At 35.6% G+C, this 13,337-nt stretch overlaps 1 protein-coding gene across 10 annotated transcripts in view; it reads left to right on the plus strand.

Moving 5' to 3' along the window:
* LOC125673867 (proto-oncogene tyrosine-protein kinase ROS-like) overlaps window positions 1–13,337 on the plus strand; it is a 90,514-nt gene that overhangs the window by 48,753 nt on the left and 28,424 nt on the right. For 8 of the 10 annotated variants that reach the window (XR_007369827.2, XM_056160452.1, XM_048910784.2 and 5 more), the window contains 11 exons: window positions 3,123–3,254; window positions 3,961–4,002; window positions 4,803–4,981; window positions 6,259–6,353; window positions 7,961–8,403; window positions 8,710–8,802; window positions 9,060–9,269; window positions 9,646–9,762; window positions 11,072–11,250; window positions 11,670–12,016; window positions 12,660–12,817. Coding sequence is in view for 9 of the 10 variants with exons in the window: in XM_056160452.1 (XP_056016427.1) it covers window positions 3,123–3,254; window positions 3,961–4,002; window positions 4,803–4,981; window positions 6,259–6,353; window positions 7,961–8,403; window positions 8,710–8,802; window positions 9,060–9,269; window positions 9,646–9,762; window positions 11,072–11,250; window positions 11,670–12,016; window positions 12,660–12,817 (1,995 nt within the window). In the remaining variant the exon portion in view is untranslated. The remainder of the gene's footprint in view (window positions 1–3,122; window positions 3,255–3,960; window positions 4,003–4,802; window positions 4,982–6,258; window positions 6,354–7,960; window positions 8,404–8,709; window positions 8,803–9,059; window positions 9,270–9,645; window positions 9,763–11,071; window positions 11,251–11,669; window positions 12,017–12,659; window positions 12,818–13,337) is intronic. The other 2 variants (XM_048910785.2, XM_048910779.2) reach the window with 1 other exon arrangement.

Below are 13,337 nucleotides of genomic sequence, written 5' to 3' on the forward strand. Positions count from 1 at the left end.
GCAGCGGTCTTCTTTTTCTTTTAGAAATCTTTTCTAATGTGAAAAGAATTTGATTAATAAACTTCTCTCTAAATTTGAGCGATATTCAAATTGTAGATCATGAAGAAGACTGAATTTCATTTCCTGAAATTCCTGTGTTGCAGACAAAAATTTCCAAAATATAATTGGAGTTATTGAGATACGTCTTGTTTGATACAGCTAGTGGAGCGTTTGTCATTAACTTTTTAAAGATTGGTATTCTGACTGTAGAAAAATAGGCTAAATTGCAAAGTTTGTCATTACAATGCCAAGTATGCATTTTGAAAAGAAGAATTTAAATGTTTGAAATATTTCGAATTTTTTCCACAGGAGTTGATTGCAGACTTTTGTGAATTTTAAAGTTTAGTATATGTACATAAAAGGAGATCAAAATTAACCAAACTTCTACAGGAAAAATATGGTTAGGACCTAGGTTGTGTGTTTGCCATTATATCGGAAAATAAAAAAAAGTAACACTCCAGACTAGGACTCGAACTAGGGACTTCCCCACTGTCTGTGTGAGTGCTCAACTGATAGGGTTTCAAGGACCATTCCATTTAACTCCCTGCCGGGAGACTCCCTCCAACCCCTGGGCTAGTTTGATGGAGTGTAAAATTGTAACAGGAAGAGACTATTGTCTGGGTATCTGTGGATGCCATCTTGTCGTTCGGCCTGCTTTGTTTCAAAAATTATAAAACATTTTCCCCCAACATTTGACTTTGGAGGAATTCTATTAAATAATAATGTAATCTCTCACCCTTTCTGAACTATAAACCTGCTTGCACTGAAAACACTAGTCAGATGATTACCGATGACAATGTTCCCAATCCTGTAATTAGTAATGAAGTATCTTATCAAACCCCCAAAACAGGAAGAACGCACCATTAAAATCTGAATGTGGTATGACAGACACAGATATTATTGTAAACACCGTGAAGTACCTGGTGTCATTCAGCATGGATAGCTAAAGGCTTGATATTTGTAGGGAATGAGAAAATATTGGATACTTCTGCAATGTATGAAAACATAGAACTCCTCCATTAATGTGCTTGTCAATGATCAATTCTCTGTCAAAACAATGCTAAAAACAGCCCACTTCTAACCTAATCTCAAAATATTTATTCCACCACGACTCCTTTTAAGATGTATATTTCTGTGTTCTGTTTGGCAGAAGACATTTTCTTACTTTAAACCACGACATCCCCAGACTAATTTTTCATGCATGAAATTGTCATTTGACAGGAAGTGGGTGGAATCCCCCAGCTCAGAAGGCTCTCTGTAGCAGGCAGGCTATAAGGAAATAGATGGCTGAAAGTGCTCCATAGGGGCAGGGTTTCTTATTTAGTTGAAATTTATTTGATGATTAGGCTTACAAATTTTGGACTGAACTTATTTTGTTGTCTGTATAAAAAAAGTTTGGACATAAGTTCACTTACAAAGGTCATCTGTCAGTAGATATAAGGATATATCCCCCCCCCCCCCCCCCCCATTCCCACCCAACCACCCCTAATCCTAAGACTACTGTGTAAACTAATGTTAGTTTGTTTGAAGACAGATTCAAGGACAGTACTTATTACTTATTGTACAAAAATAAAAAATGTAATGATAGCCATTTCCTCATGAATCCGCTGCAGTTGTGAACAATGCGCATAAAAATCTTGATAAATATGTCTCCTTTAACGGCTAGGAATTATGACAGAAATAAAATTGGAATGTATAAATATAAGAAATATATGAATTTCATTTTTGAAAATATCCGAGGGTGTGAACTGCTATGCTTCGTATTGGCATTCTATAAATGAAGGGTTAACGTGCTGATGTATTTTCAAAATTAAAATTGAATTTTTGATATAAGTACCCCAGGCTGTGAAATATAAAAGTCGGTGGCGTTTTATTAACGTACGTAAATATGAACATGCATTATGAACATATGTAATTTTCTAGTAAAATCCAGCACTCTGTCATCACGGAGAAAAATAATTTCCACGTAGCAATGCTTATCTGAGTAAAAGTCAAATTTCTTCATCACACTGCACTTCAACATGTAAATTTCAACATTCCTGAAAATGTGGACTTCAATCATTTTTAGAGGGTACCTGCTAATAAACTCGTTAAGGACAATGCCTAACAAGCGGAATGCTAATTCTAATTAAATGTGAGGAGTCACATTTAGTCTCGACTTTTTAAAATGTTTTTCTGACATATGAGTCTAAATTCTTGAGTCTTAATTAATCAATACAGTATTGTATATTTAGTGAGAATTCATTACAGTATAACACATATTATGAAATGATTCCACTGCGTGCCTATTCATTTTAATCTTGAAGAGTTCACATCTTTAATTTTGCTTTTGATTTCGTCCTCAAACTAAAGGTCTCTCAGAAGGCTGCATGGTTTCTGTGTAGGATAGAGGGAAGTGGAAATCCAGATGGAATTGACATAGGCATTGTTACACATGGTGTACCTAATTGTTTTGCATTTTAGTTTTGGATTTGCAGAAATAGCTAATACGATGCCCTGACATAACACTGGCAGGCACAGTTAGCCCTCTCTGGTTGTTTTTACAAATGGCTATGCTATATATCCAATGTCTCTGGCCCCGAGTTCATTTGCTCAGTCAGATCAAGTCAATATCTTAAACAAAACACAGAGTTCTCAGCAGATAGGCTATTTCTATTTGTATTTTATGTTGTTAGAGCATGTTATTCCGCTCACCAGGGTAAATAAAGCATGGAAAATTAATATTCAAGTGCAGTGCACGTAAAACTCGTCAGGATAAAAAAAATCTAATGACGTGAAGGCTATACTATACTTAAAAACTTACAAATCGTTATGTATGTCTGGTTGAATGTTTGAAATGTTATTAAACCTTTGGAATAATTTCTCAAACTTTATCTGTTGTAGACATGGTACTGAGATCAAAAATGTGAAGAATATTTTTTTAATGAAAATTTTTTTTTTTTCATTTATGGTAGATGATATGAAGAGACTGGTCTCGACACACTCATGTTGCGAAACTTTTTTGATGTTGTTTGTGTTAATGTAACGCAAACTGAGGACATAAGATTCATGACTTAATTCATCAGTGATGTTTTTATTCACAGTGTCTACTGAAGACATGCCCTTCTTAATTCTGGCCCAGGACAACAAGGTCGTGAAGCAAAACATGAAGCTCCTTGTGACCTCTGACCCTGACACTCTTTTGACCTTGAACTCTTCTGACACAACAGTGAAAGGTAAGCTTTTATCTCCAGAAAAATATGAAGTACAATGTAGTTAAACTATATTATTATAATGAATAGTATAAGAATGTGAAAAAAAAATATTCCAAATTCACAAGTTTGATAAATGAGATTTGTTGTTTATAAACTTACAAGGTCAATTAAAGGTGACAATTTGAGAACAATATGCTGAGTATTTTGATAATGGAGTAGAATTTGTATTATTAACACTGTTAGAAAATTCTGTGTGTGATATGTATCGGAGATGACCTTAGCACAATATTAATACCAACCACATACACTGAGTATTTTACACTGTCTAATTATGTTCCTCCCTCTGAAGTAATAACCTTGTTACTGGAATATTGGGTGCCTCGAGTTACTCTTACCACAGTACCAATATTAGGAGTGATCTTGGTTTTTTACACCCCCTCCTCTTTTATTTTTGGCACGTGTAATCTAGGAAATATGAAAGTCTATAAACAAAATGTCAATTTATTCCCATCTTCTCATTGTTAAATTACCCTTTATTCAGGTTTTTGATTTTAAAAAGAGAGCTTAACAATATCTGTTAAAAACATGAATCTGTTGTGGTATTCTTTGTGACAACTTTGGAGAGAACTTAATTAATACAAGTCCACAGAAAAAAGTCCGGGCTAGCTGTGATTTATCCCCAGCAGTTTAGTTGATTAACTTATATTTTTTTCTGCAAACATAAAAGGATTGACGGTTTTATTCCAAACTCCTGGTGATGAGATTACAGGTAACTATGGCAACATCATGAGCCTGACAACATCATTTCATTGGATGTTAACTGTTGTGGTTTTTGTGTTCTCATTGGTGAGATTTCACTTGGTCAGCTGAATTTTGACCATTCAAGACAAGAATAAACACTTGTACAAACAACTTGCCCTGTAAACACATCTGTCTCTGTTTATATGTATTTGTGGTTTTTGTTGATCATGAAAAATATATACCTCAGCCATTTATCCGCTGGGAGATAACAGTTTTAGAATGTGTTGTACAATATTTTATTTGTAGTTTGATTCTCCCGTATTTCTCTGAGTTTTTTATTTTTTCCTTTTTTCTGAGAGTGTGCAGGAGTTTTGAATTGTATGCCATTTATCAAGCTATACACCCGTTTTAAAATGGAATGCTGGTATAACCATGGACTTATATCATTCTTCATCTAATTCATTAAGGGGTATCATATTCTTATATGTGCAATGTAATCTTTCAGATTAAAGAGAAACTGAAATTTCATTTACTTCATCAAATTTAACCCCCATACTGTTCATATCTAAAAATGGATTTGCTACACACCTTTGCTTGTTTGTATTTTTTAAAATTGCATGGTATTGAGCTGGTGTTCTTATGACATAAAATGTTAGTTGACTAGAATTTCCTAGAAATACATCAGTCTTCTAGACCCACAGAGATTGTGAAATTTTGTTTTGTTTATTAATATTGAAAAGAGAAGTTAAGAAAATTTTGATGATTTATAATAAAAAATCCACACATTCATTATCGCGTTAAAAAGGAGTTTTTAAATTTTGTTTTTAGGAATAACTCTTGATGTTGACAAACAGATGGTGTATTTGAGTGATTCGACCAACACAATTTTCTCCCTCAGTACGCTGGCCCAGGGTCAGTCTCATACGATCTTTTCTGACCTTCCAAATCCATCAGTGCTGACCTTGGACTGGCTCAGGGACATCCTATACGTCGTCTGCAAGCTGCAGGTCAGTCTAAATAGGTCAAATGACCATGAATTATTATTTTATTAATATTCAAGATGCTATAATTACAACAATATTATTTACAAATTGACTAATGCATATTAAAGTATCGGAGATGTTTGTACACATGCATGTACATAAACTGACAAGTCTGTTGCAAATGATGATTTGATACAGTAAAGAAATTGATTCCAGTCATTGAATGCTTTCATTAATGGAGCACATTGTCCATCTGTATGTATGTTTCCTTTGTACACTTCTGTAAAAGGAAGTGAAATCTTAGTCAATAACTTATAAATGGAGCCCTTATAGCGAGCTCGCTCGCGTCTCGAAGCGACGCGATGAGCTCGCTCCAATGATTACGCAATTGAGTCACGTGGTTTGCTCTTCATCAGCTGAAAAATGATGGGGATTACCCATAATGCCTCCGGAAAAATGTCGCCGTCACTGCGGTATACTTCATTGACAATCCCGTAATTAAAATAATTAGATTGTTTAGAAAGTACCATAAACGTTTTGAAATTCCAGACAAGCTTTCTCATAGCTTCAAACGTTTTGTTTTTGGTTGTTTTGAGAGAAGAAAAAAACATTGCAGCTAATATGACGTCACAATTTGTAACTGTTTACATCAAACGCGTTATATTTCCCGCGTTAAATGAAGAGGCGGATAAAAGTCGTGTTGCAAGATGTATAATGAACTTCGCTCGTCTCAACGGTCACACCATACAACATATTACCTTACTTTGATAAGTAGTAAATCTTGAGAATTCTTAGGGAATTTTAGGGACTCTCTGAAATATTCCTGAAATTAGCTTACATTAAGGGTAATTGAAATCGTAGGAAACCTCAAGAAATAGGAGCCCAGACTTTTAATTTGTATATCACAATTGAAATACTCCTTACTTAATTCAGCAAATTGTAAAGTTTTAAAGAAGAGACAAAAATCAAGGTAAGATTTTAAGGTCAAAGGTCACATTTTCCACAGTTGTGCTTGACCGTTATTGAGGGCATTGTGTCTCTTACTCAGAATATTCTTGCAGTTTGAAAATTGTCCATACTTGTCTGTCAGCAAAATATCCAAGCCATCAAATAATTTTGTCACTGTGAATCAAGTGCACTTGTAGATAGGTTCAAGTCTTTGAAATGTGTTGCATCCCAGTCCTTAGTTCAGGACTAGAACATAACAACAAAAGGTGGTTTGTTTTGTACTGGGGGTGTTGACAGCTAGTGGAATTGTTGCAGAAAGTGTCAGGTGGTTAAACCCGAGTCTTTTGTTGTAGATTTACCAGTGTGACTTACAGACTGATAACTGCTATCCTGCAACAGAAATCTTACCAGCTGAGCCTGCGGACATCAAGGTGGACCCCATCAATGGGTGAGTCAAAGAAATGACAATCTGTATGGAAACAGTTCATGCACTAAGGCTGTTCAGCAGCAAAAACACGGTGTTTTACGTGTATCTGAAAATGAATTTTTTTTCAGAACAAATTAAGATCTGTGCTCTGATGTAAGGGACTTGCACCTGATAATCTTCTCAGAAAACATTGCAAACTGTTGCAAAATATATTTAAACAAAAATTGTTTTTAAAAAAGGAATATATATAAAGATTCAAAACATGATTACAAACTATATTTACATTTTTAAAAAGTTGCAAAAAACAAACATTAAAACTTAAAAATATATTAAACGGATTTTTTTTAGGGTCTGTAGGGGGCCGAAATAATTAAGGCCCCATTCCCAATGTTAAAAAGCAGGTATTTTTTTCAAATTTTTACTTTGAAATTCCCAAACAATGAAAACAAAGCAAAGCAAAGGCATCTTATTGTTCATATATCTTCTTCACAGGCCCACAAATTATAATTTTTGCTTCAAAATTGTTAAGTAAATTACCTAATTTTTGGGCCTCTGCTTATTTGAATGAGGTAAGCTTTGACCAAATTCAAAGTCAGGAAGAGTCCAATTATACCTTAATACACTCTGGTTTGATTTTCTCCGTACTTCTTTGTATGAAACATTTTTCCCAATTTCAAGTAAATTTCGCTATTTTTCCCAATTCGAAAGGCCCATGAGGCCCTTGAAATCAAGACCTTAAAAAAACCTGTTAAATTAATTTGATTTTTTGAACAACGCTGCACGGTTCAGTAATACAATATCATTAAGAATTGAAAAGTCAACAGCATTATAAATAATATTATAACACTTGGAAGTGTTTACAGTATACCACTCAAATTTAAAAATTCATGTAGAAGAGCTAGAGATATTTAGATTGATGAAGAGTCCAAACTTCCTCAAGGATATTGGTAATCAATGCATTACAGAACAATTTAATGAACTATTTTTTTTTTTAATGAAAACTTGGATTTAAAACCAAAATTAAACCAAAGCTTTGTGTCCACTGGTGTTCTTAAAGAGAGACCAAAGTCTTGTACTTATAACCATGCAGGGTCCTTATTCACAAAATATCTTACCACTAAACTGAAAAAAATAATTGTCTGATAATCAAATACCGATCACAAGGTCATAAGTATGTACAATGTATTCAAGGTCATAAACTATGGATGTATACTTAACATAATTAAGAAAATCTACAAGAAATGAAAAATAATAAAATTACAGTGTTCATAAATTTAGATATTTTGTGAATAGGGCCACAGTCTAAACTGTTAATACATTGTTATTCAACTAGATATACACAAAGGGGTATATAATAAATTCATCATTACTATATTAACTTAATCCGAAGAGTTGGACATGCAGGCGAAGATCAAACTCTGCGCTAAAAATCGAGTTTGATCTGATGATCTGCACCTGTCAACTTGATGTAATCTGACTCTTCAGATCAAGTTACTGTAGTAATAATATAATGTATATATGTTCATATTCACATACATTCGTGCATACATACACATGTACATGTATATACAGTTTGGGATTTTAGATAGCAAAATTATAATCTGGTTATGAAATTATTTTATTTGTAGATTTCTATTCTTTACGCTGAGTGCTGGTCAACAGGGACTGTACAGAATTGACACAGGTGACATCACATCACCATGTAACATCACATCACCAAGACTCGCCCCCTACACTTCCATTGTCAATGACAACTTCCTGACCTTCACCCTGGACTTCAACAACATCCTGATCTACTTCCCCGATGAGTCCCACAATTCCATGCGGTCGTCATCATTAGATGGCGGAGATGTCACAGACATCCGACGGACGAGGACAGTCCGCCCCGAGTTTCAGGGCATGGTCGGTATGGTGTATTACGACGAACTGTTTTACTGGACGAATGGGGATAAAGTGATGCAGGAAGAGTACAATTCCGTACAAGACAAGTACTACCATAATCAGCTTCTGATGTTTGCCGATCATTTCTCCGGACTCAACGTTTTACAGAGAAGTCTTCAACCCAAGCCAGGTAATGGCAGACCCTGGTTTGTGGGGAGTAAAATCCCCTTTACACTAATAGGTCCAACAAGTCAAATCCGATTTACTCTATTAGGCTAACATACCAAATCCCTTTTACATAACTGGGCCAACATGTGAAGTCGCTTTTTCATAACTGGGCTGACATGTGAAATCACTTTTACATAACTGGGCCGACATACCAAATTCCTTTTGTTATTCACATTTGTGATCCTCACAGTGAGAAATCATTCAGACTTAGTCCAGTGTTGTGAGGTTGAATGATGCATTCACTAATTCATTCATGTGTGTGTTTTAGTTCCTCACAGTTCGCCTCAGTCGCTGCAAGCTTTGTTTAGAACGATGGATGTGATCATATCATGGGAGCCACCAAAACGTCTTGCCTACCAAGGTCTGATCTGTGTTCAGTTCTTGTCTGTCAGACTAAACTAATGTCAGTGTTTAAATGTTAAAATACAAATCAACCATGTTTAACATGAATAAACATAGCAAATCCCACTCTCTCATAAACTTTATGCAAAAATGTCAAACTTTTCATGTGCCACCAAATTTTGAACTGCAATTGATTTTACGATATAAACATACGTAAGAATTGTCTCCCCCTGCCCCATGATGAGTCCTTATTAAGACTTGGTATTGGCTGTACAGGTAAGGGAGCCTGGAACTGCTGGTTGTATGACGTCGTGTTACTAGGCCTGGACGGAAGACAGAGACAGCTGATATCAAACGTACGGAACAAATCCATTGTTGTGTCAAACCTTGAACCTAACACCACGTACCAGATCAAGGTCAGAGCGAAGTCGGAGATTGGGACTGGGCCGTGGTCGTTCTTGTTTACGGGAAGGACTCTGACTAATGGTTAGTTTATGTAAATTTACTGTCAGTGGACTGACTGTTTCAGTTCAATGCATGATCAAACTTATCTCAATAACAATCTCAATAATATCAGAAAATTCTATGTTGTTTTGGTAAAGAGTCTTAACATTTTTTCATTTGAAAAAAAAGAGTTCACTTTTGATTTTTATGTAAGGCTGTATCGATTTTTTAGTCAGCCGGAATATAAAACCTTAAATATGAAATAAAAATAATTTCTAAAAGTCATAATAGAATTGAATAGGCAGATATATAAACTAACAAATTAAAAAAGTGTTGCCTTGAAATATAATCTTTTGTATTAGTAGTATTGTAAACTTTAATTATGAATGAAAAGTAGAGAGTTATGATTCATTTTTAGATGCTATGACAGCCAAGTTACTAATGATAAAGCCCAATCAATTTGGTGGTGGCATTCTGATGGAGACAGACATGTTCGGAGAGCGGGGATTGGAGAGAGCAATCGTCAGAGGCAAAGGTTTGTATGAATTAGTCAGTGCTTTATTCAGTGTGAATGTCTCTCTGATGCAGAAAAGTCTGAGATTTCATATCACAGAGGGTCCTCTAATGAAAGAGACTACATCAGGTGCAGGGATGATTAGAAATGATCAGAAAATGGCTGGACTGGAAATTGAACCAGAGACACCCTTGCATTACTATAGTCATATGCAAATTTAACAAATTTATGAATATACAGCTTGTATATTTATCTACATTAGTATGAACTGTTACATCTCGATGTTTTACAGTATTAGGTGAGATTTGTTAGTATGCTAACGTCTCAGGTTTGACAAGGCCATAGCACAAGTGAGGTTCAGTCTCATGACCTCCCGGTTGTGACGCGAACACTTTACCACTGAGCTACCACAGCATTTGTGGTATTGCTGTGATATCTGTGACATGTTTACGGTATGTCTTTGGTATTGCTGTGATATCTGTGACATGTTTACGGTATGTCTTTGGTATTGCTGTGATATCTGTGACATGTTTACGGTATGTCTGTGGTATTGCTGTGATATCTGCGACATGTTTACGGCATGTCTGTGGTATTGCTGTGATATCTGTGACATGTTTACGGTATGTCTGTGGTATTACTGTGACATGTTTACGGTATGTCTGTGGTATTGCTGTGATATCTGTGACATGTTTACGTTATGTCTGGTATTGCTGTGATATCTGACATGTTTACGGTATGTCTGTGGTATTGCTGTGATATCTGTGACATGTTTACGTTATGTCTGTGGTATTGCTGTGATATCTGTGACATGTTTATGGTATGTCTGTGGTATTGCTTTAATATCTGTGACATGTTTACGGCATGTCTGTGATATCTGTGACATGTTTACGTTATGTCTGGTATTGCTGTGATATCTGACATGTTTACGGTATGTCTGTGGTATTGCTGTGATATCTGTGACATGTTTACGGTATGTCTGTGGTATTGCTGTGATATCTGTGACATGTTTACGGAATGTCTGGTATTGCTGTGATATCTGACATGTTTACGGTATGTCTGTGGTATTGCTGTGATATCTGACATGTTTACGGTATGTCTGTGGTATTGCTGTGATATCTGTGACATGTTTACGGTATGTCTGTGGTATTGCTGTGATATTTGTGACATGTTTACAGTATGTCTGTGGTATTGCTGTGATATCTTTGACATGTTTACGGTATGTCTGTGGTATTGCTGTGACATGTTTACGGTATGTCTGTGGTGTTAGTTTACAGTAATTAAGGTTGTGATTTGTGTGTACAGTATTACTGAGTTGTATATATGTTTACAGTAAGGGACATGACATGGACTCCTACCACTGTGTACTTAGTGACTGAGACTGGACAACTCCTCTCATATAGGCCAGGGAACATGGCAGCAGTCACAGAATACATTCCTAGTGTGGTCAGCGTGGCATATGATTGGTTGGCTGGGAAAATCTATATGTCGCTGCCTCCCAATCCTGGAGTGGTAAGTCATTGGTAGTGGGCTGAAAAACTCCCAATGCATGACAATGATTGGCTGAAAGAAAAACTCCCAATGCATAGCAATGATTGGCTGAGAGAAAAACTCCCAATGCATAACAATGATTGGCTGAGAGGAAAACTCCAAATGCATAGCAATGATTGGCTGAGATGAAAACTTATATGTGGCAATACTTGAATCAGAGGAAAATTTCCTTTACGTGGCAATGATTGGCTGATTGGAAAATTATGTATGTCAATGAATGGTTGACAGTTTTTTTTAACATTTTACATTAAAGTTTGTGTAAAACATTTGGTTTTCTTGTAATGTCAAACATTCAATTTGGTATATTCTTTGACAAAATTCTTGCAATTCATATTGACTGTTTTACCATTGATATAATTTTTGCATTCTCTCTCTTTCAGATTAAGCGAGCTGACCTCTCTGACCTTAGCAGACAGGAGTTTGTCATTCAGGGACTGGCAAGTCACATGACCATAGACTCCATCAATGCTAGGCTGTACTGGGTGACAGAGAACAGTGTGGAATCATGTCTCCTCAATGGAGAAGATCATATCAAACACTTTTTTATTCCATACTTCTCAGGAAGCAGGGTCATCAGTCTGACCTTGAACTTCGACCTTGGCAAGCTTTTGTGGTATATGAAGAGGTATGATCGTCAGGAGCTGTATATGATGGATTTGATCCAAGGAGAGGAGACGGGTGGATCTAATCAATATCAGCTGATTGGGACCGTCAATAATATTACTAAGTAAGACATAGATTAAGGGCTTATATAGGCAGGCTGCCTTCTGCCCAGCCTGGGCTTATATAGGTAGGGTGCCTTCTGCCCAGCCTGGGCTTATATAGGTAGGGTGCCTTCTGCCCAGCCCGGACTTATATAGGTAGACTGCCTTCTGCCTAGCCCAGGCTGCATATATAGACAGGCTGCCTTCTACCAAGTCCACTTTGAAATTGTATATATGCATGATATAGATCTGATAAAACATTGTTTCAATGCTAAGTAAGATACAAATGTATTGATGAAAATTAGAGCTGAATATCAGACAACCATTAGATATTGTGGATACCCATTTCAGCACTGTTATAATCTGTCTACACATTGCAAAGGTTTCAAAATCAACGAAATTTTAAAATCATTGAGAACACTGTGTTAATTGTTTAAAGAAATATGGCCTGGATTTCTTGAAAGTAACTTAAATCAAAACTTGGACTTAAGTTTAGGATTTTGTTAAAAAATTTGACTGCTCAAATCAAAGAAAACTCTAACTTAAGTTTGACATTTTTTTGAGAAATACAAACCTGGTATTATAAAGTGTAATTAAAATGATATCTATCTGATTATGGCATTAAACTTCATCTGATTACAAATGCCAATACTGTTTGCTTTTCAGTGACTCGGTATTGCAGTATCACTATCACAGAATATTCTGGCAGAATTCTGAGCAGCAGATTATTCTGGGAGATCTGGATGTCAATCACACGTCGGTGGTCTCGGAGAGAGGGACGTCCATCTTCCTCGTACAGCATCCCTCCCTCCATCCTTATCCTGGTACCAACTCAGATTTATATCTCAGTTAAACAGTCACATTTATATCTCAGTTAAACAATCACATTTATATCTCAGTTAAACAGTTAGATTTATATCTCAGTTAAACAATTAGATTTATATCTCAGTTAAACAGTTAGATTTATATCTCAGTTAAACAGTCACATTTATATCTCATTTAAACAGTCACATTTATATCTCAGTTAAACAGTTAGATTTATATCTCAGTTAAACAATCACATTTATATCTCAGTTAAACAGTTAGATTTATATCTCAGTTAAACAATTAGATTTATATCTCAGTTAAACAATCTAATTTATATCTCATTTAAACAGTCACATTTATATCTCAGTTAAACATTGACATTTATATCTCATTTAAACAGAGATAGGGCAGGTTCATATAGTGTTGACTCAGTCAGATTTATATCTCAGTTAAACACACAGTTTAAGGCAAGTTGAAACGGACTAACTCAATCTAATTTATATTGCAGTTAAACACTCAGTTAAGGGCAGGTGGAAA

Source organism: Ostrea edulis, chromosome 3 (genome assembly GCF_947568905.1).
Source record: "Ostrea edulis chromosome 3, xbOstEdul1.1, whole genome shotgun sequence".
In the NCBI taxonomy this organism is placed as follows: domain Eukaryota; kingdom Metazoa; phylum Mollusca; class Bivalvia; order Ostreida; family Ostreidae; genus Ostrea; species Ostrea edulis.